Here is a 26,462-nt window from a genome sequence, read left to right as displayed (position 1 = left end):
TTCGAGAAAAGTACGTAATTGCATGCATTTACATTAAAATCAAATTGCGCTCGAACATTTTTAAATAATTGTCTGCCATTTTTTTGTAATTCTTTCCTGTGCTTACTTCGATATTATTAATGTCCTATAATTAATGTGATTATCAATATACACGTTACATAATTTTATTTTTTCTTTATTTTCCTCTTGATACTTTTATTTTACGTTTCTTCACGTGCTTTTTTATCTTGACTTTCCGCTTTTCCGCCTGCTGTTCTTTGATTGCCTTTTTGCGCATCTAAAATTAAAAAGATTAATTAGCTGTAAAATTAATAGATCTATAGTCGCGCAGAAAAACGAATGTCTTACTTTTCGACTTTCAGGACTTTCGTTTCTAGGTCTAGCCGAATTTACGAACTTTCCCTTATTATTATCCCCGCTATCTGTTTCGCTCTCGTTCTCACTATCGGAGTCGTCACTGGAGGAGCTACAAGTATCACTTGCTTCCTTCTTATTTTTGCTCTCTGTCTTGTGTTTGTTAGCGAGAATTTCTGGTGTTTCCGCTGGCTTGGACAAATCTGCTTTTAAGCCTATCAGCGTCTTGTAAATTAAATCTTCTCCAGACTTTGCGCGATTTATATCGCGTTCTGCATTGATCACCTGCAAAAAAATAAGAAATAAATCAAAGATGACGTATATTGCGTGCACCATTTGCAGTAATCGCCCATACCTGAGTCAATCTTTGGGGAATGTAAGCCTGTTTAAAAACGGCCTCCTCTACTTGCTGTTGATGTGGATCCTTCTCTTTTTGATTTCCTTCTTCCATCCACATATCTAGATACTCATCCATATTCTTTTCGTTTATAGTTGGATCCGTTATAAAATCAAACAAGGCTTGAAGCGACATAACTCCCACGTTATATTTTTTAAAAAATGCTGAAAAGAAATAGATGTAAATCAAATACATTTCTTCCTTCTGAACTTTAAATGAGAATAATAAAATGTTTTCACTTGTCGCACCTGTAATGTTGCTGCAGTCATTCCTGAGAAATTCCATCGCGTTACAATGATCGCGATCTACCGCCTGAGAAACGTCAATGATCACGAGCGATCCATCGTGATAGAGAATATTATATTCGCTCAAATCTGCATGGACGAGCCGACACTTGTTGTACATCTTCCACATCATTTCGATGCACTCTCTGTACAACGTCCTTGCCTTTGTTTCCGTAAGTACGGCGTCCTTTAGCTTAGGCGCTGCCCAGCCGTCCGAACCAAAGAACTCCATCAACAGCATGTGGCCAGCGGATATGAGCGGCCGCGGCGCTCGGACGCCGCCCTGCTCCAGGCGCTTTAAGTTCGAAAATTCCTTGTCCACCCAGACCTTCACCATTTTGCGCGGATTGTGCAAGGAGTGCACGTGGTCGAAACGATACTCGCCTCTGATGTACTTCTCCCGATTTTTGAAGGTCAGGATGGATGTTCGATATATCTTGATAGCGAGGTCCTCTCCGCTCTTCGATTTCGCGTAATAGACATTGGCCTCCTTCCCAGTCGAGATGCAGCCGTTTATCTCTGCCAGCACTCCACTCTCGAACAGCTTGTGCAGCTTGTTCTTGATCCGCGAATCTAATACATTCTCAATGGTTGCATGGTCGCTCTTGTCTTTCATCCTTATGCGATCTTTGTTAATTCGCTTGTCATTCTCGATTAGCACGTTGGCCACATGACCTGGCAACGACGGACCCGCGTATTTCTCCAAATTAATTTTATTAGCATAACGGGACAGCAGTTTGTGTTTAGGCTGGTAGTTCGTTATCTTTGTAGATGTGGTCTGAGTGTTTGATTTCTGTGAACTCGTATTTACCACGATATTCTTCTCTTCATCCAGATCGTAATCATTGTTACAATAATCGTCGTCATCGTTATCATCATTATTCGCTTTGTTTTCTGTAATTTGCAGATGGGCCACTGCTTTTTCGAGTTGCTTCTTAGAATTCCCATTAGGATTTAAAAGTTTCCCTTCAAACTCCCTTAATTTACCGTTTTGCCTGCAAAAAAATTATATAATATAAACAGATTTTTTATAAAGATGGATATACAACGAATTTGTAAATAACTTTATAAACATTCCTCTACTCGTACCTCAAATCTGTCATTATTCTTACGGGAGTTAATGACTACAACTTACATGCAAGGCAGTTCCTCCCCCTCGTCGGCATCGCTGAATTGTCCTTCCTCGAATTGTTCCTCCGACATCTCGTCCAACTTGTCTATTAATTCATGAATTGCGCAACATCTCGCTACAACACGTGCTCATGCTCATTGCTCACTATTGCTCGCAGCTTGTAAGGTGTTTACGCTCTACACCTTGTGCTCCGAATCGCGCAGCACATCTGTCTATTTTTCATCTCGCTCACGCTCGTGTCTTCTCTGAGTGCAACTAGTGCAGGAACAGCCAATTAGAACAACTTACTAGGTCATTGGCAGCGTCCGATTGGCTGAGGTTGCTGTAATTCCTGTACTTTTCTACACCCGAGGAACTCGATTAATGAACCGCTGTGTATAACGAATATTTTCCTTTTCGGAGCACGCTATTAAATGCAGTAGTACATGGTGCATTTTATTCTCTGAGATCGCATCTTACTGGACACAAAATTTATTTTTTTAATAACTCAATTTCGTGCAATTAATAGATTTGTTTTTTAACTTTCCTTCTTTCGTTTTTGAAGTGCGATTGGTCGATCCTCATGTCAAAAGCTCTGTTTTAATTCCCAGTGAATTTCTATATTTATTTCGTCCTCTATGCTCTTTTCACACTTCGTGATTCAAGCGTAGATCGTTCTTTTGTTTACATCATTATTTAAACTACGAGATTATGTTGAGATGACAGAGAGTAAGCTTTTTTGATAATTTTTCTATCGATACTGTTCTCTATATACCTGTAATTTATTTCAACTTTACGTTGATGTATTTTTTTATGCCTTCTGAATGTCGTGGATCTATCACGCTTTTTGATTTATCCGATATATTAGGATATTAAATTATAATATTTGTTAATTGTAATTAAAAACATTTTCTGAATTGTTTATTGCACGAGTAAAGCGTTAAAATGTGTTTTTTAAATAATTATTACTAACGCAATTTTTATTTGTTTAAATACATTTGATTCTTGTATGGTATAACTAATAAAATTATATTATGTAATATAATAATGTGTATATTATAAGTAAATTTTATGAACAAAAGTTTATGAACAGGGTCATAGAAATATACTATTTAAAAAAGTTGCAAGAGAATTACAATTTTATCTACTCCATTTTTCTATGTTATTAACGAGTAAAGAATGTATAATAATTTCGTATAAACTTAATGACTGATTTTTTAAATCATTATTTGCAAGAGTTCAAACTTATATGCTTGAAGAACATTTGCAGATAAGCACCGAGCAATTCAGAGTGGTGACATTTCATCATGGAGAGTATCATGCAATCTATGCAAGAATGTAATGCTATTCGTTACACATCTTACAGAACTGCTGCAAAGATGCAGATATTACATAGGGAATTGAACAGTAAGCAATTTTCTCCATCTAATTTTTCCTCGAGTTTTATTGATTTTTTTCAAGCTATTTTATTTTTATTTAGTGACACACATACAACTGGAATTAATAGCGGGAGTGTTTGAACGTCATAGACTTTCCATTACTGAAAATTGTGTCAATTTAGACCCAAGTGAAATCGAGGATGTTTTATCTGACATCTATTTTGCGGCACAAAAAGAAAGTAACTTCAATTTTGACGTAGATCTTGTGACTAAGCTTGCCACAAATTATATCTTGAATACTTTTGACAAGTAAGTTCTTACTTTTATATTAAACAAAAACATTTTTGTTTTGTAAATATCTTTATTTTCAAAATGTTAAATATTGAAATGAAAAAAATTAGCGTTAAATATAATTATATAAAGATTTGTTGTATAATTTTATTAAGAAAAATAAATTCTCATTATTTAATAATTTTCGTAAGCTGAGAAAAAACTATGAGATAAGTAATATCTTTGAGACAAAAATTAAACTTTTTTTAATACTATTATTATTAAAATAATTGTACTTTTTAAATGACTATTATAATATTAAAATAAAAATATAATATTTTGTGGAATTTGTTTAAGATTATTAAAAAGTTTTAATTTGATACCAATGTTTGATACTGTTTTCTGTACTTTAATAATGATATCAATGTGTTCAAAATCTCAGTTTAAAATGTCTCTTTAAACACATACTATTAGCAACAATTATAGTGAAAAAAAATCCGATAATAATATGAAAATATGTTTAACAGACAAAATACTAGAAATATTTTAGTGTTCTCAGTAAAAGTTGCACTAGTGTTATTGAGCAGTGGAAAATTACAAGAAAAATATGGATATTTATATCAACAATTGGCTGATCACAATGCATGCTTATCTCGAGCTGGTTTGCACACCTTATTAACAAATATCTGCAAGATAACAGAAATGCTGGGAGAAAGTGTAGCATATGGATATGAACAAATTCAATCACACATAGATGCCTGCTTTGTAAAGGTATGAACTGATTTTGTGTTCACTATCTTTTAAAATGACTTCTATTTATTAATTATTACCATTTAATTATCAATATCAGTCTCAAGGTGGTCTTGGAGTTACGGAAGCAGAGTTCGCCGCGTGGATCATGCAAGAACCTCCATTACTGGTCTGGATAACGACATTTAATCGAATAAAATCAGCAGAACAAAGTAAATGACAAAATTTAAATATTACTTGTATTTAAATACGATAATAAATAAATTTTAATTTGCAGTTATACATAACATTAGATGTTCCTCGTGTAAAATAACACCGGTACAGGGACCAAGATATACATGTTTGAAATGCACAGGGTATCATCAGTGCCAGGAATGTTTTCTCTTAGGGAAGACATCGAACAAGCACAAATTAAAGCATCCAATTCGCGAATATTGTGTGAAGGTACAATAATACATTTAAATTCTTATTCTTTAATGTGTAAAATATATAACTGAAGAGCAATTTTTTCGTAGACTTCGCATCGTGAAATTACAAAGCTGATCCTTGAATTGATCAGAAATAAACTGAGATTGTGTCCTACCAGAACAGTCACGATGGAGGATTCGGTCGTAGACGCTGTCAGGTTTGTTGCACATATAAACTTTTGAAATTTTATTAAACAATTACACAATATATTCAGTGAAAAAATTTTTTTTATAGTAACGAGATTAGACGAACGGATTACGTTTCGTTAAGAAGCACGGTTAAACGAAAAATTCTGACTGATCCACAAAAGGAATTACAAAGTATCATAATGCACTTGGAAGAAGAAAATCGACAACTGCAAATAGAGTTGCTAGATATACAGGGCACCAAAGCAGAGAGGCTACAACGTCATAGAGCAACCATCGAATCTCAACTGCAGCGATTGAAAGTGCTTAAGGTATATCAAGTAAAAAATTATCTAACCATCAATCACTAAATCTGTTTAATTTTTACAGAAATACTTATTCACCGATACAGCCCAAATCAATCGTATGCAAAGCACCCCGATGCTGCCACCCTTATCATCCAGAAGATTAACGGCCTTGCCTCTAGAATTTGAGTTAAGTCCGATTATTAGACAAGACAATACGAATCAACAGCAAGAATCCAAATTGCAACATAGAAAGGATAAATTAATGTTGGATAGTTTTAATACATCGTCACCTATAGAGCATACGGCAGAGGAGACTAATGCCAATGCTCTTCTTTGCACCGAGGTGGCCTCTACGAGTACTGGATTCGCCAGTAATTTACCAGACAGCAATCGCATAGAATTAAGTACTTGGATTGGCGGTAAGTACAAAATACATTAATACGATGAGAAATAATTCTTAAATTTATGTGAATGCTTGTTAAATTAGGAACAAGAAGGAGAGAATTGAGTCCAGCTAATAGTGGTTTTTCTCAGTGGTTGACCGCTGGTAATTCGAATTGCAAAGAAGACAATTATACAGCCAACACGGCAATTAGTAATACAGATAACGATACATCGCTAACAGCGTCTCAATCTCCTACTGGCATTCATAGAGACAACACGCCGTCCTCGCTACAACGTCCTGACAAACACTCACAGCACAGTAGTTTGCAAAATATTCAAGGAGATCTTAACGATATATTAGACAGACTGCAAAATATGGTTGCCAATGATTGCTTTGACGGTAAGTTTATGCAGCATGGCTTACAAAAGTGCACATAATATTAATGTATGTATGCGATTTGCAGAATCGTACGATGGTAATGATAACTGTAAATTAAAACGTGCCACTACAGAGATGGAAGATCTATTGACTGGCCTCATTGAAGGTATGGAATCTCGTAAAAGTAAGCTTACTACTATCGTCTGAAAAGGCTTCTTGAATGTAAACTTAGACATCGTAAATTTAAAAATTTTTATATTGCACTGACTGACCTTATCTTCCTTTGCAATTTTGCTATAGTAATCTCAAGTATTTGTTTTTTTTTGCCCTTGGCTAGCGTATAAAACGTGCCATTTTATTTAACATTACGAATTATCCAAAGAAGGAGATCAATGCATTATCTATTAATCCTAAGTAATAATTGCATTCGATATTACTCGCTGATAATGAAATAGCTACATTTCGCTAATTGCGAAATAATTGCGATTATTATACTTGAAAACGTATCTCTCCATACTTTTTATATGCGTATTATTGTAGTATCTGTGCAATCATGAAAGAAAATATTTTAAAGATTCTTATTGACAACATGTGAAAGATGGATATAATTTTTAGTTTTATATTTTATATGAACTTTTTAAAAAATATTATTAAGTAGTCTTAATTATTTTACTATGGATAATTAGAAAATTACAATGAATCTCGCTGTAGCGGGAAATCATTTGCAACTCCGTCCATTTAAATCCCCTCAATGTAACGAATAATTTTATTATCGCTATTTGCACATATACATATGTGCCTTGTACAAGATATAAAATAAGTGCCTTATAATTTAGGTTTAAAAGTAATGTAAGTCGTTAATGTCAATTTTTTTTACGACCCGACTAGATAGTTGATATATTATAATGTTATAATCGGTATAATCGAAAGTAGAAAAATTTGTACGTGCATAATGCCAGCATATGGTACAAAAGTCTTTGAAATTTAATACTGAATAAAAATATATCGGACATTAACTACATGTCCTTCTCTAAATGTAGCGTATCAGTTAGATAGGTGACTTTGAGGAACCTCGAGAAATGCACTTTCTCCGACGGTCGATTCACTGTCCATGCCATCACGCGGATACTGCGTTCACGCCATCGTTCTATTATACGTCTGAAATAAAAATCGTGCGTACATATACTTGTTCTTATAAATATGTAAATAAAATTGACAAAATCCGATTTAATTACTTACGGATTTACTATGTCCTTGTGCAACAATACAGCGGAAACGCCAACGATATAGTAAATAAAGCGCGGTAGCAGCCATTCGTATATAATCTCTAAGATGCAAGCTGCCAAATGTTTAAATGGATTATGAAATCGTACTGGACCGGGCACTTCCAGACCGGCGTACGATGCTCGCGAGAAAAAGAACGGCCTCCAAGCGAGACTCGAGACAATACGCGGTTCTTTCTTCCTAATCTGAATATAAAATTAAATATATATTTATAGTCGAAATATATATACAATTAAAGTTATTTAATCAATGCTCGACACGCGTACCATGTATACTACAATCGGATTAAAACTCGACACAACGCCTCTCTGGAACAATTTTGGATATTTCTCATAAGCATCCAGAACAACCTGCACAACATCCAGCCTTGTTTCTTTAATGTCTATAATTACTCTCTGTTCTCTATCCAAACATTCCTGAAGCGCATCATGTAACAAGGCAATCCTCTCGCCTTCAGAAAATTTGTTCCTTTGGCGAAACAATTTTTTCTTTGTTAAGATACTTTGATATAAGCATGTACATTTTATACAAAAAAAGACGATTAAATACATATAATCATACTTAAGCGGATGATTGTAAGATATATCAAATTCCCTCAATTCCTCCCATGTCATATCACTAATTGTTCCTGTCTGGCCAGTGAGTCTTTCGATCGTTGGATCATGAAATATTATTGGAATGTTATCCTTCGTTAATCGTAAATCAAGCTCCACTGCAGTGCAGCCCTTTCTTTTGCTCTGTAAAAAACCACAGGTAATGCAGCAAGGAATATACTTCCAGTATGGACTAAGATGTTTATCATAAAATAAATAAAACCAGTATGTTTAAAACTACTACAGAAATATTCAACAATTAAAAAGGATGATGTGTTAATGTTATATTTACTAAAGAGCTCCTTTGCCTTGCATTATTAAGCAACAATGTTAAACAAAGCTGAGATAACAAAATCAAGAGACAACACACAAGAGTTTAGCTCCAACAAAAATCTTAGATACTAATTAGGCTAAGCTACGTCCAAGAGTGGGTAACTTTACGTTTCGGAAAGCCAACAAACTGTTCTCAGGATAATCGTATCCTCCACCACGATGGGCCACCACTCGCATGCAATATTGCTCTCCGTTACCATGGTTCTCAGGCACAGAGGAATTATCTTTGCCCTGCTGGAGGAGCGGATTCACTCCGAGCACCTCTTGCACGGTGCTGGGAGGTGGGGGGGAGACACGGGCCAATTTCAGCGCTACCAAGACAATCAGCGAGCCCCAGACAATCCAGGGAACGCAAAACTCGTACAGCGCTGTGACCAGCACGTTCATCGCGGTCTGTAGGAATATCCATAGCAAAGCGCTGTTCATGAACAGCTCGATAATGTGATGCATCTTGCTTCAGTTAACACTTCGGGTGAATGCGTGCTCTAGGTATACCCTTCGCGTTGCCACGCCATACACTAGCGAGGACTCGGGCGAACTTGTTTACCGCGCGTCTTAGTGCGTCTTACTACCTCAGATAAGATATTGCTTCATAAATTACGATTGTGGCCGACCGTCGAAAAAATGCGCGAGGTCGAGCTGGTCGAACGTGACAACTCGCACGATGAGCATTCTGTCAGGGCGCGTCATTCCTCCCTTCTTCTTCTTCGTCGTCGTCGTCGTCGTTTCTCTCGCTCGTTCGAGTCGATTCGCGAGGTCGATTCGTCAATTCGTGTGAATTTCGCACTCTCCAAATGAGTATCGCGGCGGAGTGTTCTGAACGTTTCGCCGCGATGATGCGAAAGGAGCACGCTTTTTTTCTCCTTCGAGACGAGATTATCTTTTATCTCACTCCTAATCGCTCGCGATGTCATCCGTCTCGGCGAATCGGCTGGCGATTGCAACTCAATGTGAAATCGTGCGGCAACGGACGCATCGATATAACTCGGTTCGGTATACAAACGAAACGCCTGAACAAAAACAAAACTATTCACAGCGCGAATACCCGCGAGTTTCGGGCGCGTTCCCAAGCAACGTGTGTGTCAGATCCTTCAACTTCCACACCAGAATGACTCATCTGTATTTACGTGAAGATCGACCAATCACGCGTCCGAATGGACGTCATTACGCTTTGTGCTTCTTCCCTGAGACTCGCTATTGGTTGGTTAACATCGTCTTTTATTTTGATGATCGCCATCAACTTAAAACCTCGTCTACAGAAGTCGCAAGCAGCCAGAGAACAGGCCAAATAACTTTTTTGATAACTGTTGACAACATGAAAACGCGCGAATCAAAGCAACTTCGAGCAAACACCGATTAATTTAATCGATTAATTTAATTAAATTTGGCGAACTTTCATAAAACAAAGTTTCTAATTATATAATTTCTGATTGCACATTAATATTTTTCTTCGTGTGTTACATAAGAAATAAAAAATATTCACGATATGATACAAAATATAGATAGTAATTATCTGATACGGTACTCGTAATTAAAACAGCTTGCTCTCTTTTTTCCTCTTTAGCGCAGAAAACGACATGCAAAAAAAATGCTGAGTCTGCATATTATTAAGAAAGTAGGAAAAGTCAATGGCCGCGAATCGTTACTTTGGCCACACTCTTTCAATAATTCGGCCATAGCGAATGCCGCATGATTAAGAGTTTCTTTTTCTTGTGCGTATGCATTTGCATATTGAAGAGCGATTTACATTTCCGGCTTGGATTTGACTGGCGAGTCATTCGAGAACGAAGCAATTTTTGATCAATTTCCACGTAGTCATGGCAGGAATAAAATCTAAGAAACCGAGTGCTCTCGCGAAGTTGTACTTGGCGTCGTATAATTTTGTCCAGACTTTAGGGTACGTGTTGTAGTTTCTTCCATAGTTTCTCCTAAATCAACGAAATGAGTAACTGTGAGGTTTATTGAATTTTTTTCTTATAATTTCTTTCATTGCAACACTAAAAAATTTGTCTGAAAGTTTTTCATTATTATCTTTTGTTTGTTATAATGTTCTTTTTACGTATTTTTACTCACATTTTTCTGTAGATATTTTAAAAAGACGTAAAATTCTCTTTTGTTTCAGATGGAGTTACTTACTATGTCAGATTATACGACATTACATTGAGCCTTCCTCTGGTAGTACTTTGTGGGATAAAACCAAAGTACCTGTAATTATTTTTCAGAATGCAGCTCTATTGGAGGTACTTAATAAGATTTTAAAATTTGCTTAAATGCAGTCTAAGGCAGATAGACAATCATTTGAAGTCTTAAGCTAAATCTTGGGATCTTAGATTTTGAATTTCTATTGAAAATTATCAAGCGACAAAAATACAATATCTAAGAAAGTTATTAAAATTAACACCAAGATTGAAATAGACTAAAGATTTCAAGTTTATCTGATCTTCTATATACATTTATGAAAATTTTGTGTTAATTATGTACAGCTCATTACAGAAGCTTTCGTTTTTAGATAATGCATGCAGCAACCGGATTGGTACCATCAAGTGTTATAGTTACAACGTTTCAAATCTTCAGCCGTGTTATGCTTGTAGACGGAGTGATGTTAGCTACTCCTGTCACATATGCTGCTGCATCCCTAGGTCTTCCACTAGCTCTCACTGCATGGTCTATTACAGAAATCATTAGATACTTGTACTATTTCTTAAATCTTATTGGCATTGTACCATATGCATTAGTCTGGCTGAGGTAAATTTACTTTTTTTCATTATCTTAAATATTTTAAGTTGTTTTTATTTACATGAGGTTGCATTATAAAGTGGAAACATGCTTTCAGATACACCACGTTCATTGTATTGTACATAATGGGTGTGACTGGTGAATTGTTGTGTTGCTATGCTGCTGTAAAATACGCCAGTGCTAATCCCTATGCGTGGAGTTACGTCTTACCAAACAATTGGAACTTTACGTTTAGCTATTTGTACTTCATGATAGCATATATGCTAATGTACATTCCAGGTGAATATCAAAAGCATTTAAATGATATGTAAATAAGCATGAAATTGTGAATCATTTGTTAAATACTGGTTTTATTTATTGTGCAGGTTTTCCACCACTTTATTTGCACATGTGGGCGCAAAGGCGTAAAGTACTTAACCCTGGTGCGAAGAAGTTAAATTAGCTTAGAAATCTGTATAATAATAAAATATTTTGTTATACATATAATTTTTATATTATTCTCATGACATTTATATGTACAAAGAAAAGGATGGGAGAGGGATTTATGTGAAATGTAAATGGTAATTTATATGAAAAAATAGATTTATATACAAAATAGATTTATATACTATAATAAAATATACAATAGAAATATTTTATAGAAAAATAAAATTATTTTATTTGAGTTTAATTTATTTTAATTACAAAACTAATTGTTTCTGTGATAATTTTTTTAGAGTATAAATAAGATTTTTGGTCTTGTCATGAGATATTCATACAAAATTTGATATTCAATCGCAAGCATTTTATGAAAAAAATTATTTTTTTGTTAGAGTTTCTTAAAACAAAAATTTTAAGATATGTTGCTTTTTGCATTTTGAGCAATTTTCTGATTGATCGATACTGTGCATCTCAGGATTAAAATCTTATTATCTTAAATTCCTATACCATGCCTGTATTATCGATGCAGCATGGAATTGCTATGAGCCGGAAAATAGAGGGTTATATTTTACGTGTCGAAAGTATATTATAGATTTAAAAAAATATTAATTTGATCTGTTATTTTTTATGTGAGTCATAGTGTTGAATATCGTAATTAAATTTTTTATATTGTTTGGTAAAAAACATACACATCGATGAACAGAGAAGCTTTTTAAGTAAATCGCATAACCTTTAAGATTTTCGTATTTATTATTATAATTTAATTTATTTCAGATGAAGTACAATGAAGCTCACGCAAGTGTTATACAAGCAGCATATAGGTAGGCAAATTCGAAGATTATGGTATGTGAAGCGAGAACGCAAAGTATCCGACACCAAAACCGAGAATTATTTGTCAACGTTGGGAATTTCGGTGAAGGAAGCTTCGGAAATAATTAATCCAAAACAGGAATTGCCAAAGTACTCTTCTTTTCAAAATTGCATTTTTTGCAAGTTACATATATTACGTATATCTGATAATTGTAAATTGTATTTTAGACTACAGGTACAGTTTCTGAAACCAAAACCAATAGCATTTGATGAAACGCATCCCGATTGGAAAGCTGAACCTTGTCTAATATTTAAGGATCATAATGTTTTCCAAGAAGGATTTTGCCAAGCACAAATATTAACAAACACTGTGTGTCTGCCGGACAGTTCTTCAAATTATATCCAAAATTTATCTCTAGAACTACCGGAGTATGTAGACAACATAGTGAAGAGGTACAAATTTTATTATTACCTTATTTGATTGATTTTTTGTTATTTATACTTATTAATTTTTTGGTTCTCTTTCAAATATTGAATTTTTTAAATATTTTTAAGGATAATTTATACTTCAAACATATTTGATGCTCATCAAGAAAGACTACCAATCAGGAAGGATCCTGAAAGACCTGCATGGGTCTTTCCTAGGGATTATGGTATAACTAATTGTAGAAAAATGTTAGTAGGTCAAGATTTATTTTAATACAGAAAAAATATTTACATTTATACAGTTGTTTCTTAATATTGGATTTCTTTGTAGGCGGAACTTGTCTAAGAAATTGTTGCAACTTTGTGAGTCCTTGTCAGGTCCAGATATCACACGAAAACGATGTATATTGTATGATGGAATTACACAATTAAATTTAGGTAACTTTGCTAGACATTTAAACATTATGTTACATATTTAATACTACTCAAATATATACTCATTATAACAATAATATTTTCCCAGATAAAGAATCGGATCTCATCCAGTTTACATTAAGATCGGATGTGATGGTTATGTCAGCAGATCCTCTAAAGCCAATAGAAAGTTCTAACAGTGGTATGGAAATAGATCTCCCGAATATGCACCCAATACATCACACTATGGGTTTGGACAAGACAAACATCTACAAAACTGAAGACTTGTATCGTAAGTTTAATGCTCATTAGTCCCAATATATACAATTTATTTTCAGTATCATAAGTATATTAATTATAGCTGTCAGCGCAACAGTACCTTTGATAAATGTCCACACTATTTTCGTGCACTATGATCCTGAGGAGGTGAAAAATCTGACCGAATTACCTGTGACACTAAACCAGATTTTCAGTCGCACATTGATAAAAGTGTATACTATGGCAGCATCTTGTGCACGACAAAAATTCGGTTTATCTGTGAAGGAACTACCGGAACCCGTGACTGTGCAATGCATTCAATCGGATGGAAAGAATTACTACTTTTTCGTATTTCAACTTAACTCGTTAGACGCGAATGACATTAACATGAAGAATTTCTGGTGTGCTCTACCGCCGTTGACGCTTTATGAGAAAGCTGAATATGATAATGGCAGACCAGTAGTCGAGGGATACAATCCAGAGGTATTCAGAAGAATACTTGCATTTTACAGGAATGGAAGTTAAAAATAAAATCTGTTAAATTAAATAAAATTGTTAGTAGATTTTCTAGTCTTCTACGAAGAAAATATTTTTAATCTCTAGCCTCAATAGCATACCAATTAATATAAATCATAACAATCATCATTATACAATGCTTAAGAGATTTTCGAAAAGTGTACTCGCTTGCACATTTGGAGCAATTTCTTTCGATTTCACGCGGAGGCGATGATCCGGCGGTGGTCTTATTAGATTCTTCACAGAGGGATATGGTTTAGAATAGAAGTATATGTGACACAATGCCTGCAACATAATTTATTTTTTTTCTTTTTTTTATTTGTGCATATGTGTATTTTCTTTTAATCATTTCCTCTCTAAGTAATGAATAGCGCAAAAGTAATTGTGTAATTAATTAAAATTTAAATTAATTGAAAATAATTTTAAAATGTGAGGATAGGACAGAGAGCTCATTATTTTGTATTATATAATCTCATGTATTACCTGGTCAGCCGTGAGACGTTTCGACGAATTGTAAATCAAAATTTGCCTGATTAGATCGATGGCTTCCGGCTGCGCGTCTTGAACAATGCTCTCCCATGACGTACCTTTGTGATAAGGAAAAGTAATCTTGTTGTAATCCGGTAACGAAGTTAATTCTGGCCAGGATTCGGATGTAGGAGAACCCAAGAACTTCAAAACGATAGCCAGTTGTTCGATGTCAGTTTCACCCTGCAATTATAATATAAATAACAACATCGCTACATAATTCAACAATCTATTTCAGCCAGGAAGGAATTATTTTACTGGAAATAATGGGGAAGCATTCAGCATTTCGCCGAATATGCAACCGATTGACCAAATGTCGATCGCGGATGTGTAATAACGTGCTCCGTAAAGTAACTCTGGTGCTCGATACCACCGTGTGGCGACTTGATGAGAATACGGCTTCGTGCCGTCTCGCCACATCAATCTGCTCAAACCAAAATCAGCGATTTTCAGAACACCCTTTTCGCTGATCAACAAATTCGCAGGTTTCAAATCCTACAAAGAGATCCCCCAAATTCTTCAACATTTTGGAATACTATTACATACATCTGAATCTCTTCCAACATAAAAATTATGTACTCTGTGAATTATATTCTTGGCGTGCACATACGCTATGCCTTCCAACAACATTTTCATGTATGTTTTAATTTGCTCTAGTGTCAAGGATATTTCAGGGTCTCTTAATATTTCCCATAGACCCGTTGGCATGTATTCGAACACCATCACAAAGTCTAAACCGTTCGGGAAAGCATCTAACAGCTCTATGACCTGGAAAAAAACAAATATATAACATTCAGCAAAAATTGCATAACAAATGCAATTTTTGCAGAATTGACACAAAAAAGCATCAGTAAATGTTTTAAATGTTAATTCTCCTTGATTTGGAGAAAGTTAAAAGGATGTTAGATGAAAACAAGCACACGTAAGGATGTTCGAGTTGCTGTAGACTTTTCACTTCACGTATGATGGATGCGGGCAAACCACTCTCGCTTTTTTTAATCATTATTTTCTTTAGTGCCACTTCTTGATCCCTAGATGAGTCACGTGCTTTCAAGACCAAGCCCTGCGCTCCTTCGCCGATTTGACCATTGATATCATATTTTTCCATAACAGTATATTATTACTATCAATTATATATAATAAATAATACACTAGTCAGTGAGTTATCTATAAACTGTAAATATAAATGCATCGTGTACTTTTACTAATTAAAATATCCAATTAATTATTATGCATTTAATTATCATGTAAATACATGAAATATGAATGATGAAACTATTGGAAATTATATATTTCTCACGCATAACTTACTTTTTACGATTATTAGATATACAAAAAAAGGATAATTAATATTTAGAGCGCATTTTTTACCAAAAAGTTAATTATCAATGCACTGTATGATTATTCTATAGCGCAGAGTAAGTGTGCTTTACAGTTTCCATGGTTACCGTGTGATAAACTATTATTCGTAAAATCCATACCTGCACTTCTATTAATTTCTGCATTTAAAACGAGACAGACGTATATTCGAGCGTTCAAAAAAAGAGGAAGAGTGCGAAAGGAGCAGGTAAAATGGGCACATGATCGCTTCATGACGCATGCGCGAGTGTCTGTCAAAGTTATCATATGTTGTATCACATTTTGCGATATGTATCACTTTTAGCGCACTTTGCAGTCAGAAATACGCACGAAAAGAATAATTGATCGTCTTCAATTGATAGTTTAGGCAAAGGTGATGATTGTGTGCCTAGATTGTTTAACATACTTTCCATAAATGGTACATACGTTAGGTTACGGAAACACGGAAAACACGTAGACACGTAGATAAACTACGCACTCACTGGAGTCGAAAGTGATACGACGATGAAGCAACAAATAATCGATTCCAAAACGAATCCTAGCGCAAGCGGAGAAGCCGATGACTGTCTCTTTGAGTATCTCCATGGCGAACTGGTCAACTATGTCTTGAGCAGGTCGTCTAACGCCGCAGTGAGTAATCTACCACGAAAATGATAAACTGCGACAAGTTCTGTTGTTTACCGCAAACAAAGTTAGTTTCCTTAACATGTTTTTTTCCAACAGGAAGGCGAGGAAGAGCTATCGCGTTTGGAGTGGATGGGGTTCAGTGTCGGATACAGAATTATCGAACGACTGACGAGGGAGTGGAGCAGGTTCAAGGACGAGCTAGACATGATCAAATTCATCTGCACGGACTTCTGGTCGAGCCTGTATCACAAACAGATTGACAACCTGAGAACTAATCATCACGGAGTGTACGTGTTGCAAGATAATGCCTTTAGATTATTGGAAAAAGTTGGCACAAGCAACAGCAAGCAGTATCTCAAGGAGAGTCCACGTCTGTTGGCCTTTACTTGCGGCCTCCTTCGTGGTAGTTTGGCGAACCTGGGCATTATTAGCACCGTTACGGCAGAAACCACTACATTACCGAGCTGCAAGTTTCATGTTCAAGTCCAAAAGATTTAATAACTCCATTCTGAGAAATGAAAAGTGCAAAAAGGTATAGCAAAATTTCTCTTGCACGATATGAAGGAATATAATAGGTATTCATCGTACGTCATATATTTTTATTGTATTTAGAGGAAAGAAAATAAATTATTAATATTCCAAAAAATAATTAAAATATTCATTTATTGTATACATCTGCTTGTAAGTTATTAAAAAAGAATCAATTCTAGAATATATATTTGAAAGTATTATATAAAGTATTATAATATATATCTCTACACATTCAATAATTTTATATATATATTTTTATTTTTTTATTTTATTCATCTGCATTTATATATTTGTTGATAAAATTACTATAAAAGTTTAAATGCTTCAAATGTATAAACAATGTATAAACAACGTATGAAATATTAAGAAAGATATATCACTGATTTAATAGGAGAAGAGATCTAGATATATATATATATATATATAGTAGATGTATAAATTCCATATGACAATTTTTTAGGCATTATGCCATAAATTATTTGGATAAATCCAAATTTATACAAATATAAGATAATAGTATCAAATATAAAATTATATATTAGAAAATTTTCCATGGTGTAGTCTTAATTATCTGAATAAATATACAGCACAGATACATAATTCTTGTTTGATCACATATATATCCATTTTCATTAATGTAGACTAACTTGGATCTTGATTTAACTTTTTATCTTTTTCTAATTCTTTATAATTCTGATAATATATGTATTTTAATATATGTATTTTAATATATGTATTTTGTACAATTCCATTATTTCGCGTTGCAATCATTCTCGGTGATAAAATTAAAGATGTCATTTTGACTTACAAGTCCGATTAAAGTATCATCATCATTTACAACCACGGCGTAACGTTCTTTTTCAAGGATATGCGATAATTTTCCGAGTGTAGTCGTGGCCGTAACTTTTGTAAACTGTTTGCTCATGACTTTTTCGGCAAAATCAGATCGCTTCACTGTACCGGCTATTAAATCAGACAAGAGCGCGTCCAATGTGACAATGCCTTTCACGTGTATTTGCTTCTCGTCAGTTACCAAGGCTTGCTGGGTATGACCAGCGGATTTCAAAAAATCCGCGGCATCTTGACATGACACCCCCTTTAACAGTATAGGCTTCTTTAATGGTAATTCCGATACCGGTACGTTCCACCACCGCTTGTTTGCTTCTACTAAAGGTTCGGATGGCTGAAAAAAATTGTGATTTAACAAACATTTAATATTTGCAATTTACGATATTTTAAATGCGTAAAACACAGCAAATAACTTTACCAAAAAGTCTCTAGCTTCCATCCACTGGTCTGACACAAATTTAGTCAGGTAGTTTCTTATACTATCTGGTAGAAGAACGACCACACGTTTATTTGCAGGCAGGTCTTTAGCGACTTTTAATGCCGCAACAACTGCCGCACCACTGCTACCGCCGCACAATAGTCCCTCTTTTCCAATTAATTCTCGCGACATTTTGAGTGATTCGCAATCATCAGTTTTTATCCATATATCTACTACACTGCGATCGAGAACTGTAGGTATGAAGTCGTATCTATATGTAAAGAAAAAATAAAAATATTTTTCTTTTATATTTATTTCTTTGCACATATATGCACATTCATGATACATACCCAATGCCCTCTATTTCGTAAAAATGAACGCCGTCATTCAATTCAGATGGCTCCGCTAAAATGCTACCTTTAGGATCTACTCCGACAATTTTTGTATTAGGCGACAATTCTTTCAATTTTCGTCCTACACCGGATATTGTACCTCCTGTACCAGCCCCAATTACCACATAGTCTATATTGCCGTCGCATTGCTCCCAAAGTTCTGTCGCCGTTTGGTCATAATGCGCCAATGGATTACCAGAATTCATATACTATATCATTAAAAAATATATCAAACATATATGATTGTTTCAAAGATATTTCGAAGAAATATGATAAAGTACCTGATTAAGAACAATACTGTTCGGTATTTCCCTTTGCAATTTTTGGGCAACACTAATATTCCCTTCCGGACTGTGCCAAGCGGCTTCGGTCGGTGTTCTAACGATTTCTGCTCCGAGAGCGCGGAGTGTGTAGACTTTTTCATTAGACATTTTTTCTGGCATCACAATGATGCACTTATAACCCTTGACCGCTGCGGCCATCGCTAAGCCGATCCCAGTGTTACCACTAGTTGGTTCAATAATTGTATCTCCAGGTTTTATCAGACCCATTTCTTCTGCATCTTCAAGCATTCTATGCCCTATCCTATCTTTAACAGATCCTCCAGGGTTGAAGAACTCACACTTCGCGACTGTACAGAAAATAGAAAAATTTTCTCATAAGATTTTTCTGTACTTACAAAAATAAATAAAGGTTCTATTGTTCTTTAAAATATAATATCAAAAATTTTTTACTAACATATTTCACATTTGATCCCATGAGATTTAGGAATTCTATTGAGCCGAACGAGAGGTGTCTGACCAATTGCGCTTAAAATGTCTGGTATTATCTTGTGACGATCTGGAAATCTAGAAAATAAAAAAATATGATTACCAGAAAATATATAATTACACTGTAGATCTTAATATAAATGTAAAACACATGAAAATAAAATAACACATAGAATAAATTGCTAAGTCGGACATTACTCTAACGCAAACATACTCCCTCTATAATCTGTTATTAACTCTTGTATTCTATGATAACTATCTATCAGAGTCATGTTTATTTGCACAATGCAATATTTGTTTTAAGTTTTGCAATGTTTCAAATTTTCTCTTCTTGCATGTGATTTTTCACAACAATTATGATTACAATGTCACAATATTTATGTGATCCATTGATAAACTTTGATATCTCAGAGCATATGGTGAAACTTTTCATTTATTAAAATTAGCATAAGACTGTAACACATATCGCGTGTACATGTGACAAAATTACAAAGATAACCATATGGGAAAGGTATAAAAAAGATAAAGAAATTATTTCGTGCTGTAAAAAAAAAGATTCCATTTACGGACAAACTTACTCCGTTCGTTTCGTATGCGGCGAATTTTCCCCATTCGGTGTCCATGTACATTTAGATGGTCGATCTGGCCGTATGAATTCCATTATTCCAATCTTTTTTTTCGATTCAGCAATCAAATGCAAATTTTAGCTGCAATTAATATATATCAATAATTAAATATATCTCACAAATATTTAAAAATATCTTGGATATTAAAATATCTTTGATATTTAAATACTGCTTATAAATATTTAAATATATTTCATAAAAAATTTTTTTCAGAATTTTTATTCAAATTTAAAATTTTTCAAATAATTTTTATAAATTTGCAACATTTTTAACAAAGATTTTTTAATATAAATATTATTGGAACACTTCAAAAATGTTGAAACCATTTTTTTCTAAAATTCTTTATATTATTATATAAAATCTAAAATATCCTAAAATTTCTAAAATCTTTGATTCTCTAGAGTATTTCAGAATTCACAAGTATAAAAAATTCTAAAAGAAGCAAAATTGTATTGTGTATTTGCTTCCTGCACCAAAGATCCATATTTAAATCCATCAAGAATTAACAAGTTAAATATTTAACAGATAAAATGTTAAACATGAAGATAAAGATAAGATTGCTTATATTGGTCTACAGCAGAACTTCGTGATGAATAATCATTTTTCTGTGAATTTAATATCTATCTCTAGCTCATGTAAAGTGTGCGCCGACATTTTGTAAGTCTTGAAACAATTATTAACTAGATATTGATGCTCAGAAGCCTCTATAAGATCTTTTCCAAACATTTCAACTGAGGTATTACTTTTCATAATAAATTATCTAGTTTTTTGGGGGGAAGATCTTATAGTTGCTTTTGAGCATCAATATCTAGCTAATAACTGTTGCAAGACTGTTGACAAAGTGTCAGTGCGCAGTTTACATGAGCTGGAAGTATTAAATTAACAGGAAAATTTTTATTCAGCATCAAGATTTCATGTGGACCACAAGTCTACAGATAAGCAATCTTATCTTTATTGTTCGTGTTTAATATCAGAATTGTTTTTAATTGATCATCATCTCTTGGAAGACAACAGCAAACTTCAAAAATAAACTTTATGTCAAGATAGTCACAATGAAACATATATGAGCATACATCAAATATCATGAAGATCACGAGCTTGAGTTATGAAGGACTGTTTTGAAAGAGAGAGAGAGAGAGAGAGAAAGAGAGAGAGAGAGAGAGAGAGAGAGAGAGAGAGAGAGAGAGAGAGAGAGAAGATGAGAACTTTTCTTAGTATTACTAAGAAGTATTCCAATTTGTATTAAAGTTCTGAGAAAACTTTTCACTTTTCAGAATATCTTAAAACACTTAAATATAATTTTAGAATATTCAAATGTATCTTAGATTAGTTAAGTTTGTTTTGAAATGTATGTGTCTCACTATCAAGTACTGAAGGGTTCTAATTAACATAAAAATTCTGAGAAAATTTTTCTCTAAGATAAATGTTCAAATATGATTTTAAAATGACTAAATGTCTTCTATCTTAGATATCTTACGCTTGTCATGAAGCTAGCTTACATGTCTCGTTATCAAGTAAAAATTGGTACAACTTAGAAATATAATAAACTTCAACATGGCAGTAAAGTTACTTCTTTTTTTCTCTTTCTTATATATTATTTTATATTATATATAAATTATATATATTTTTAATTAATTCTTAATTATATAAAAATTAAAAGTCAAATTAAATTCGTAAATGTTTCAGAGATAAAACAATAAAAATGCAATTACTCCAAATCTGTCGTAAACATATTTTGTGAAATGTTGATTACAAACTTTGCAGACACTTTGTCACAGAATCTGCTAATCGAATACAACAACGAACCTAGAGAAGGCTCTGGTTAGTTTAAAATCATTTAACATATTCAGTTTACCGTTATAATTTTACCTGCGTACCTGCAGATTGACAAAATGTTGAACTCTCGTCAGGTAAAAAAGCACGCGATTTGTTATAGAACTTTAGACTTTAATTCACAGCGAAATAAATATTTATATACGTATACGTGTAAAATAAAAGGAGAAATAAATATGAAATGCCACTGTACACTGGACCGGTGTTACAGTAATTCCGCTCGCAGCGAATACTGAAGGACTGAAGCGGCTGAAGCCACGCTGAATTGCTGAATGGAAATCAGCTCGCTCTGTTTTGTCTCCCCCTTTATGTATGTATCTCCTCTCTATATCGGTATCACCCGTATCCTTGACTTCGGTACTGTTCGACTTTTTAAGCGTCATCGATGATCGGTCATGTCGGTTATTCATTCAAGAGATTTATCTACAGCCGTCACCGTGGAGATTGCTAAGTAGATGCTGTTGCAGACCGTCGTCGATGGCGCTTGGACCACCAGAAATACGTGGGCGCTGCAAGTCCATATTTAAGAAAAAAAAAAACTTAAACGATTGCTCCTTCATTGCTCCATCAGAATCCACAATTGCTCCTTTTTTCAAATTAATACTTTTCGAAATATTAACACAAAACGTAAAATTTTTTATTTTTAATAAAAAACCTATTTATAATAGCTATATGGAAAAAAGGAAAGTATAAAACGATTGCTCCTTCATTGCTCCATCAGAATCTACAATTGCTTTCCTTTTAAAATCAATATTTTTTTAAATATTAACAAAAAATGGTAAAATTTTTTATTTATAATAAAAAACATATTTATAATAGCTTTGTGCAACTAAATACAGCATAAAACAATTGCTCCTTCATTGCTTTGCATTGCTCTATAATTATTTTCATGATTTATTGCATTTATATTGAAAAATTAACAAATTATTAATTTCACAAGTGACGCCGCCGCCACCTATCGGCGGCCTACCGTAACTGCTTCGCTCGGCAACCGATGGCGGAAATATTCAAACGTTATTGTTTATAACATTGACATTTTCTATTGCTTTTGTTGATAGAACGATTGCTCCTCGCTTGCTCTGTAGTGATATTCAATCGCTCCACTCGTATAATTAATTTTCTTTAATATTTTAGCAATAAACCATTCGTTTTCTTAAACAAACGTATTTCCTGCTGTCCCCTGCGAGTAAATTCAACATAAAACGATTGCTCCTTTGTTGCTTAGCGTTGCTCCATGATTACTTTCTACATATGGTTTCTAGTAACAATATAATATATTATGATACAAATGCATATGAAAATGCATGAAAGTATAAGGATCTTGTTAATCTTTTGCATGGAAAGTCGCAAACCCATGTGGTGCAAAGAATGTTTTACACACACACACACACACGGGGGGGTGCAAGGGGGGCCTTCGGCCCCCCTCCCGCACCTACCTCGTCCAAGTCGCTAACCCATGTGGACTTTACTTTGCTTGCAATATACATGGATTGCCAATGTACATTCGGGTTTCGTTTCGTGACGTCACGCATCATACCAATGCTCTAGTTTACATCGAGCACTTGGTACGCGTATCAAATAGTAAATAACTAGTGAATGTGTTTAATCATTGGCTGATCAGCTTAAATTCACTACTTGATACGCGTACCAAGTGCTCGGTGTAAACTAGAGAGCAATGTTTAAGTTCTAATTGTAAGTAAATTTTTTTTCATGTGAACGAAAATAGTGATTGAATAGGATTCCTCAAAAATCGCATTCGGCCTATTTGATTTTAAGTGTAAACGCTTGTCTGAAACTTTTTCCGACGTCGAAAAAAAGCGAGGCTTCCACCTCGATGCTTCGGGTAATCGCTTCTCGGAAATTGTCGAGGAGACTCTTCCCTTTTCCGCGAAATCGCGTTCGGCCTATTTGATTTTAAGTGCAAACGCTTGTCCAAAGTTTTTTCTGTCATCGAAAAAAAGCGAGGCTTCCGCTTCGATGCTTCGGATAATCGCTTCTCGGAAATCGTCGAGGCTCCGGGATGCTTGTCCGAAGTTTTTTTCGTCGTCAAAAAAAAGCGACGCGCCACTCAGGCGCCAGTCCCCTCGACAATTCCGAGAAACGGTTACCCGAAGCATCGAAGCGGAAACTTCTCGGAAATCGTCCCCTCCACGATTTCCGAGCCTAACGGTTATCTTTTCTTTTTCGCCAAATCCCCGAGTCGCCTGACTCACGGTAGCCAATCAGCTACTAGCTCCGCCTACTATTTTCTCCTTCCCTCTTTCAAACGCTTCGACGACTCCGCGCGGACCGGGCTCAGTTGCCTGACGAGAGGGGTTCGGTGGATCAGTTGTGTCGCGAAGATTCGGTAGTGAACATGTACGCTGCTCGTCTATCGGAAAAGAATATCGCGATCGCCTCGTGTGTGTGTGTGTGGCGTGGAGTGGTGTGGTGTGGTGTGGTGTGGTGTGGTGTGGTGTGGTGTGGTGTGGTGTGGTGTGGTGTGGTGTGGTGTGTGAAGTGCATCGTCGTTGCCTTCTTCGCTGCTTCAGGATTATCTTCGCCGTTGCCTTCCTCGCTGCTTCAGGACCACTTTCGCCGTTGCCTCCGTCTCTGCTTCAGGACGATCGCTGTGGACCGCTGCGAACGAGAGCAGTAAGTACATTATTTTAGTAATACTTTTGTCTGCCCGTCCACAGCGCGCTATTATCTAGTTATCTAGTACATTATACTCCAACAGATAATTGAAAAATTTTTTTACACGCATACTTGTGATCTTAAAATTTTACAATCACATTCATGCGAGTAAAAAAATCTTTCGACTATTTGTTGGGATATAATATTCCAGATAATGGCGCATGGCCCCGGTACACGTTTTACTAATAGTTTCATTAATTAATTTTTTTTTAACGCCTTTTTATTCCGACCGTCGGCACCGCATTCGCGAGAGGCGTGAAATCCAAACAGTTTCGGTTATTCTTTTGATAGTTCTCAACAGTTCTCGCACAGTTTCGACCTATTTCGTAGGTTTCACTAACAATTCCGTCAATTAATAATTTTTTACAATTTTCTATTTCGACTCCTGTCACTGCATTCAGCAGAGGTATGAGATGCAAACAGAGTCAATTATTATTCCAATGATAGTTTTCGTTAATTCTCGCATAGCCCCGACCATTTCCATGCGTTTTGATAAATAATTTTATTAATTAATTATTTTTCTAAACTTTGTTCTCCTGCCGTCGGCTCAGTATTCGCGAGACGCAAAGTGCTGTTTCGATCACTTTTTTTACAGTTCTCAGTAGTTCTCGCACAGTTTCGACCTATTTCGTAGGTTTCACTAACAATTTCGTCAATTAATTATTTTTTCACAATTTTCTATTTCGACACCTGTCACTGCATTCAGCAGAAGTATGAGATGCAAACAGAGTCAATTATTATTCCAATGATAGTTTTCGTTAGTTTTCGCATAGCCCCGACCATTTCCATGCGTTTAGATAAATAATTTTATTAATTAATTATTTTTCTAAACTTTTTTCTCCTGCCGTCGGCTCAGTATTCGCGAGACGCAAAGTGCTGTTTCGATCACTTTTTTTACAGTTCTCAGTAGTTCTCGCACAGTTTCGACCTATTTCGTAGGTTTCACTAACAATTTCGTCAATTAATTATTTTTTCACAATTTTCTATTTCGACACCTGTCACTGCATTCAGCAGAAGTATGAGATGCAAACAGAGTCAATTATTATTCCAATGATAGTTTTCGTTAGTTTTCGCATAGCCCCGACCATTTCCATGCGTTTAGATAAATAATTTTATTAATTAATTATTTTTCTAAACTTTTTTCTCCTGCCGTCGGCTCAGTATTCGCGAGACGCAAAGTGCTGTTTCGATCACTTTTTTTACAGTTCTCAGTAGTTCTCGCACAGTTTCGACCTATTTCGTAGGTTTCACTAACAATTTCGTCAATTAATTATTTTTTCACAATTTTCTATTTCCACACCTGTCACTGCATTCAGCAGAAGTATGAGATGCAAACAGAGTCAATTATTATTCCAATGATAGTTTTCGTTAGTTTTCGCATAGCCCCGACCATTTCCATGCGTTTAGATAAATAATTTTATTAATTAATTATTTTTCTAAACTTTTTTCTCCTGCCGTCGGCTCAGTATTCGCGAGACGCAAAGTGCTGTTTCGATCATTTTTTTACAGTTCTCAGTAGTTCTCGCACAGTTTCGACCTATTTCGTAGGTTTCACTAACAATTTCGTCAATTAATTATTTTTTCACAATTTTCTATTTCGACACCTGTCACTGCATTCAGCAGAGGTATAAGATGCAAACAGAGTCAATTATTATTCCAATGATAGTTTTCGTTAATTCTCGCATAGCCCCGACCATTTCCATGCGTTTTGATAAATAATTTTATTAATTAATTATTTTTTTAAACTTTGTTCTCCTGCCGTCGGCTCAGTATTCGCGAGACGCAAAGTGCTGTTTCGATCACTTTTTTTACAGTTCTCAGTAGTTCTCGCACAGTTTCGACCTATTTCGTAGG

The 26,462-nt window shown here is 34.9% G+C and overlaps 8 protein-coding genes across 14 annotated transcripts; 4 read left to right on the top strand and 4 right to left on the bottom strand.

Annotated features, from left to right (window-relative positions):
* Window positions 1-68: 68 nt before the first annotated feature.
* LOC105830353 (serine/threonine-protein kinase RIO1) lies at window positions 69-2,358 on the bottom strand. Its single transcript, XM_012669626.3, has 5 exons — window positions 2,171-2,358; window positions 1,000-2,030; window positions 710-915; window positions 349-639; window positions 69-277 (listed from the first exon to the last, which is right to left on the bottom strand). The coding sequence occupies exons 1-5, from the start codon at window positions 2,236-2,238 to the stop codon at window positions 176-178; spliced, it is 1,698 nt and encodes a 565-aa protein (XP_012525080.1). The 5' UTR covers window positions 2,239-2,358; the 3' UTR covers window positions 69-175.
* A 70-nt stretch (window positions 2,359-2,428) lies between these two features.
* LOC105830352 (dystrophin) lies at window positions 2,429-6,817 on the top strand. Of its 2 annotated transcripts, none has more exons than XM_012669625.3 (11): window positions 2,429-2,875; window positions 3,417-3,553; window positions 3,627-3,834; window positions 4,323-4,566; window positions 4,646-4,757; window positions 4,823-4,989; window positions 5,061-5,170; window positions 5,248-5,470; window positions 5,529-5,865; window positions 5,934-6,230; window positions 6,295-6,817. In XM_012669625.3, exons 2-11 carry the CDS (start codon window positions 3,454-3,456, stop codon window positions 6,414-6,416), a joined length of 1,920 nt encoding a protein of 639 aa, XP_012525079.1. In that variant the 5' UTR covers window positions 2,429-2,875; window positions 3,417-3,453; the 3' UTR covers window positions 6,417-6,817. The 2 variants fall into 2 exon arrangements, with proteins under 2 accessions (XP_012525079.1, XP_028045248.1); XM_028189447.2 differs by having other exon boundaries at window positions 3,406-3,553.
* A 129-nt stretch (window positions 6,818-6,946) lies between these two features.
* LOC105830346 (glycerophosphodiester phosphodiesterase 1) lies at window positions 6,947-9,436 on the bottom strand. The gene is made up of 5 exons (XM_012669619.3): window positions 8,528-9,436; window positions 8,055-8,230; window positions 7,760-7,961; window positions 7,449-7,678; window positions 6,947-7,367 (listed from the first exon to the last, which is right to left on the bottom strand). The coding sequence occupies exons 1-5, from the start codon at window positions 8,867-8,869 to the stop codon at window positions 7,226-7,228; spliced, it is 1,092 nt and encodes a 363-aa protein (XP_012525073.1). The 5' UTR covers window positions 8,870-9,436; the 3' UTR covers window positions 6,947-7,225.
* A 50-nt stretch (window positions 9,437-9,486) lies between these two features.
* LOC105830349 (very-long-chain (3R)-3-hydroxyacyl-CoA dehydratase 2) lies at window positions 9,487-11,746 on the top strand. The gene is made up of 6 exons (XM_012669622.3): window positions 9,487-9,619; window positions 9,984-10,316; window positions 10,542-10,659; window positions 10,929-11,164; window positions 11,253-11,434; window positions 11,521-11,746. The coding sequence occupies exons 2-6, from the start codon at window positions 10,237-10,239 to the stop codon at window positions 11,595-11,597; spliced, it is 693 nt and encodes a 230-aa protein (XP_012525076.1). The 5' UTR covers window positions 9,487-9,619; window positions 9,984-10,236; the 3' UTR covers window positions 11,598-11,746.
* Window positions 11,747-12,072: 326 nt separating this feature from the next.
* Window positions 12,073-14,065, top strand: LOC105830345 (39S ribosomal protein L37, mitochondrial). Of its 2 annotated transcripts, none has more exons than XM_012669613.3 (7): window positions 12,073-12,204; window positions 12,350-12,535; window positions 12,614-12,838; window positions 12,941-13,060; window positions 13,143-13,249; window positions 13,335-13,517; window positions 13,587-14,065. In XM_012669613.3, the coding sequence occupies exons 2-7, from the start codon at window positions 12,360-12,362 to the stop codon at window positions 14,006-14,008; spliced, it is 1,233 nt and encodes a 410-aa protein (XP_012525067.1). In that variant the 5' UTR covers window positions 12,073-12,204; window positions 12,350-12,359; the 3' UTR covers window positions 14,009-14,065. The 2 variants fall into 2 exon arrangements, with proteins under 2 accessions (XP_012525067.1, XP_012525068.1); XM_012669614.3 differs by having other exon boundaries at window positions 12,085-12,291.
* LOC105830348 (cyclin-dependent kinase 20) lies at window positions 14,057-16,142 on the bottom strand. Of its 4 annotated transcripts, none has more exons than XM_036287751.1 (6): window positions 16,009-16,136; window positions 15,450-15,701; window positions 15,107-15,295; window positions 14,786-15,022; window positions 14,483-14,710; window positions 14,057-14,284 (listed from the first exon to the last, which is right to left on the bottom strand). In XM_036287751.1, exons 2-6 carry the CDS (start codon window positions 15,633-15,635, stop codon window positions 14,129-14,131), a joined length of 996 nt encoding a protein of 331 aa, XP_036143644.1. In that variant the 5' UTR covers window positions 15,636-15,701; window positions 16,009-16,136; the 3' UTR covers window positions 14,057-14,128. The 4 variants fall into 4 exon arrangements, with proteins under 4 accessions (XP_036143644.1, XP_012525075.1, XP_036143645.1 ...); XM_012669621.2 differs by lacking the exon at window positions 16,009-16,136 and adding an exon at window positions 15,839-15,973; XM_036287752.1 differs by lacking the exon at window positions 15,450-15,701 and having other exon boundaries at window positions 16,009-16,142.
* Window positions 16,143-16,146: 4 nt separating this feature from the next.
* LOC105830351 (trafficking protein particle complex subunit 6b) lies at window positions 16,147-17,162 on the top strand. The gene is made up of 2 exons (XM_012669624.3): window positions 16,147-16,516; window positions 16,610-17,162. The coding sequence occupies exons 1-2, from the start codon at window positions 16,391-16,393 to the stop codon at window positions 17,009-17,011; spliced, it is 528 nt and encodes a 175-aa protein (XP_012525078.1). The 5' UTR covers window positions 16,147-16,390; the 3' UTR covers window positions 17,012-17,162.
* A 148-nt stretch (window positions 17,163-17,310) lies between these two features.
* On the bottom strand, window positions 17,311-22,263 carry LOC105830356 (cystathionine beta-synthase). 2 transcript variants are annotated; one of them, XM_012669631.3, is made up of 7 exons: window positions 21,969-22,263; window positions 20,052-20,180; window positions 19,442-19,551; window positions 18,985-19,334; window positions 18,662-18,912; window positions 18,312-18,582; window positions 17,311-18,227 (listed from the first exon to the last, which is right to left on the bottom strand). In XM_012669631.3, exons 2-7 carry the CDS (start codon window positions 20,132-20,134, stop codon window positions 17,796-17,798), a joined length of 1,497 nt encoding a protein of 498 aa, XP_012525085.1. In that variant the 5' UTR covers window positions 20,135-20,180; window positions 21,969-22,263; the 3' UTR covers window positions 17,311-17,795. The 2 variants fall into 2 exon arrangements, with proteins under 2 accessions (XP_012525085.1, XP_012525084.1); XM_012669630.3 differs by having other exon boundaries at window positions 21,977-22,263.
* Window positions 22,264-26,462: the final 4,199 nt, after the last annotated feature.

Source organism: Monomorium pharaonis, chromosome 5, assembly GCF_013373865.1.
Source record: "Monomorium pharaonis isolate MP-MQ-018 chromosome 5, ASM1337386v2, whole genome shotgun sequence".
NCBI classification, from domain to species: Eukaryota; Metazoa; Arthropoda; class Insecta; order Hymenoptera; family Formicidae; genus Monomorium; species Monomorium pharaonis.
Note: the sequence above shows the minus strand (reverse complement) of the source record. Positions and strands in the feature narration are given on the sequence as shown.

What these genes read in the sequence shown, in the direction of transcription:
- LOC105830353 (XM_012669626.3), bottom strand. Translation starts at nt 2,238, where the DNA reads ATGTCGGAGGAACAATTCGAGGAAGGACAATTCAGCGATGCCGACGAG. An exon ending in GGGGAGGAACTGCCTTGCAT is followed by an intron (nt 2,031 to 2,170) that starts GTAAGTTGTAGT and finishes ATTTTTTTGCAG; the next exon opens with GCAAAACGGTAAATTAAGGG. An exon ending in TTCCCCAAAGATTGACTCAG is followed by an intron (nt 640 to 709) that starts GTATGGGCGATT and finishes ATTTTTTTGCAG; the next exon opens with GTGATCAATGCAGAACGCGA.
- LOC105830352 (XM_012669625.3), top strand. Translation starts at nt 3,454, where the DNA reads ATGGAGAGTATCATGCAATCTATGCAAGAATGTAATGCTATTCGTTAC. An exon ending in TAGATGCCTGCTTTGTAAAG is followed by an intron (nt 4,567 to 4,645) that starts GTATGAACTGAT and finishes TATCAATATCAG; the next exon opens with TCTCAAGGTGGTCTTGGAGT. An exon ending in AGCGATTGAAAGTGCTTAAG is followed by an intron (nt 5,471 to 5,528) that starts GTATATCAAGTA and finishes TAATTTTTACAG; the next exon opens with AAATACTTATTCACCGATAC.
- LOC105830346 (XM_012669619.3), bottom strand. Translation starts at nt 8,869, where the DNA reads ATGCATCACATTATCGAGCTGTTCATGAACAGCGCTTTGCTATGGATA. An exon ending in ATCCGATTGTAGTATACATG is followed by an intron (nt 7,679 to 7,759) that starts GTACGCGTGTCG and finishes TTTTATATTCAG; the next exon opens with ATTAGGAAGAAAGAACCGCG. An exon ending in CACAAGGACATAGTAAATCC is followed by an intron (nt 7,368 to 7,448) that starts GTAAGTAATTAA and finishes TTTTTATTTCAG; the next exon opens with ACGTATAATAGAACGATGGC.
- LOC105830349 (XM_012669622.3), top strand. Translation starts at nt 10,237, where the DNA reads ATGGCAGGAATAAAATCTAAGAAACCGAGTGCTCTCGCGAAGTTGTAC. An exon ending in AGAATGCAGCTCTATTGGAG is followed by an intron (nt 10,660 to 10,928) that starts GTACTTAATAAG and finishes TTTCGTTTTTAG; the next exon opens with ATAATGCATGCAGCAACCGG. An exon ending in TATGCATTAGTCTGGCTGAG is followed by an intron (nt 11,165 to 11,252) that starts GTAAATTTACTT and finishes ACATGCTTTCAG; the next exon opens with ATACACCACGTTCATTGTAT.
- LOC105830345 (XM_012669613.3), top strand. Translation starts at nt 12,360, where the DNA reads ATGAAGCTCACGCAAGTGTTATACAAGCAGCATATAGGTAGGCAAATT. An exon ending in CCAAAACAGGAATTGCCAAA is followed by an intron (nt 12,536 to 12,613) that starts GTACTCTTCTTT and finishes ATTGTATTTTAG; the next exon opens with ACTACAGGTACAGTTTCTGA. An exon ending in CAAAACTGAAGACTTGTATC is followed by an intron (nt 13,518 to 13,586) that starts GTAAGTTTAATG and finishes TATTAATTATAG; the next exon opens with CTGTCAGCGCAACAGTACCT.
- LOC105830348 (XM_036287751.1), bottom strand. Translation starts at nt 15,635, where the DNA reads ATGGAAAAATATGATATCAATGGTCAAATCGGCGAAGGAGCGCAGGGC. An exon ending in CCAAGAATATAATTCACAGA is followed by an intron (nt 15,023 to 15,106) that starts GTACATAATTTT and finishes ATCTCTTTGTAG; the next exon opens with GATTTGAAACCTGCGAATTT. An exon ending in ATGCTTCCCCATTATTTCCA is followed by an intron (nt 14,711 to 14,785) that starts GTAAAATAATTC and finishes TTATAATTGCAG; the next exon opens with GGTGAAACTGACATCGAACA.
- LOC105830351 (XM_012669624.3), top strand. Translation starts at nt 16,391, where the DNA reads ATGAAGCAACAAATAATCGATTCCAAAACGAATCCTAGCGCAAGCGGA. An exon ending in GCAGGTCGTCTAACGCCGCA is followed by an intron (nt 16,517 to 16,609) that starts GTGAGTAATCTA and finishes TTTTTCCAACAG; the next exon opens with GAAGGCGAGGAAGAGCTATC.
- LOC105830356 (XM_012669631.3), bottom strand. Translation starts at nt 20,134, where the DNA reads ATGGAATTCATACGGCCAGATCGACCATCTAAATGTACATGGACACCG. An exon ending in ACAGTATTGTTCTTAATCAG is followed by an intron (nt 18,913 to 18,984) that starts GTACTTTATCAT and finishes TTAATGATATAG; the next exon opens with TATATGAATTCTGGTAATCC. An exon ending in TACGAAATAGAGGGCATTGG is followed by an intron (nt 18,583 to 18,661) that starts GTATGTATCATG and finishes CTTTACATATAG; the next exon opens with ATACGACTTCATACCTACAG.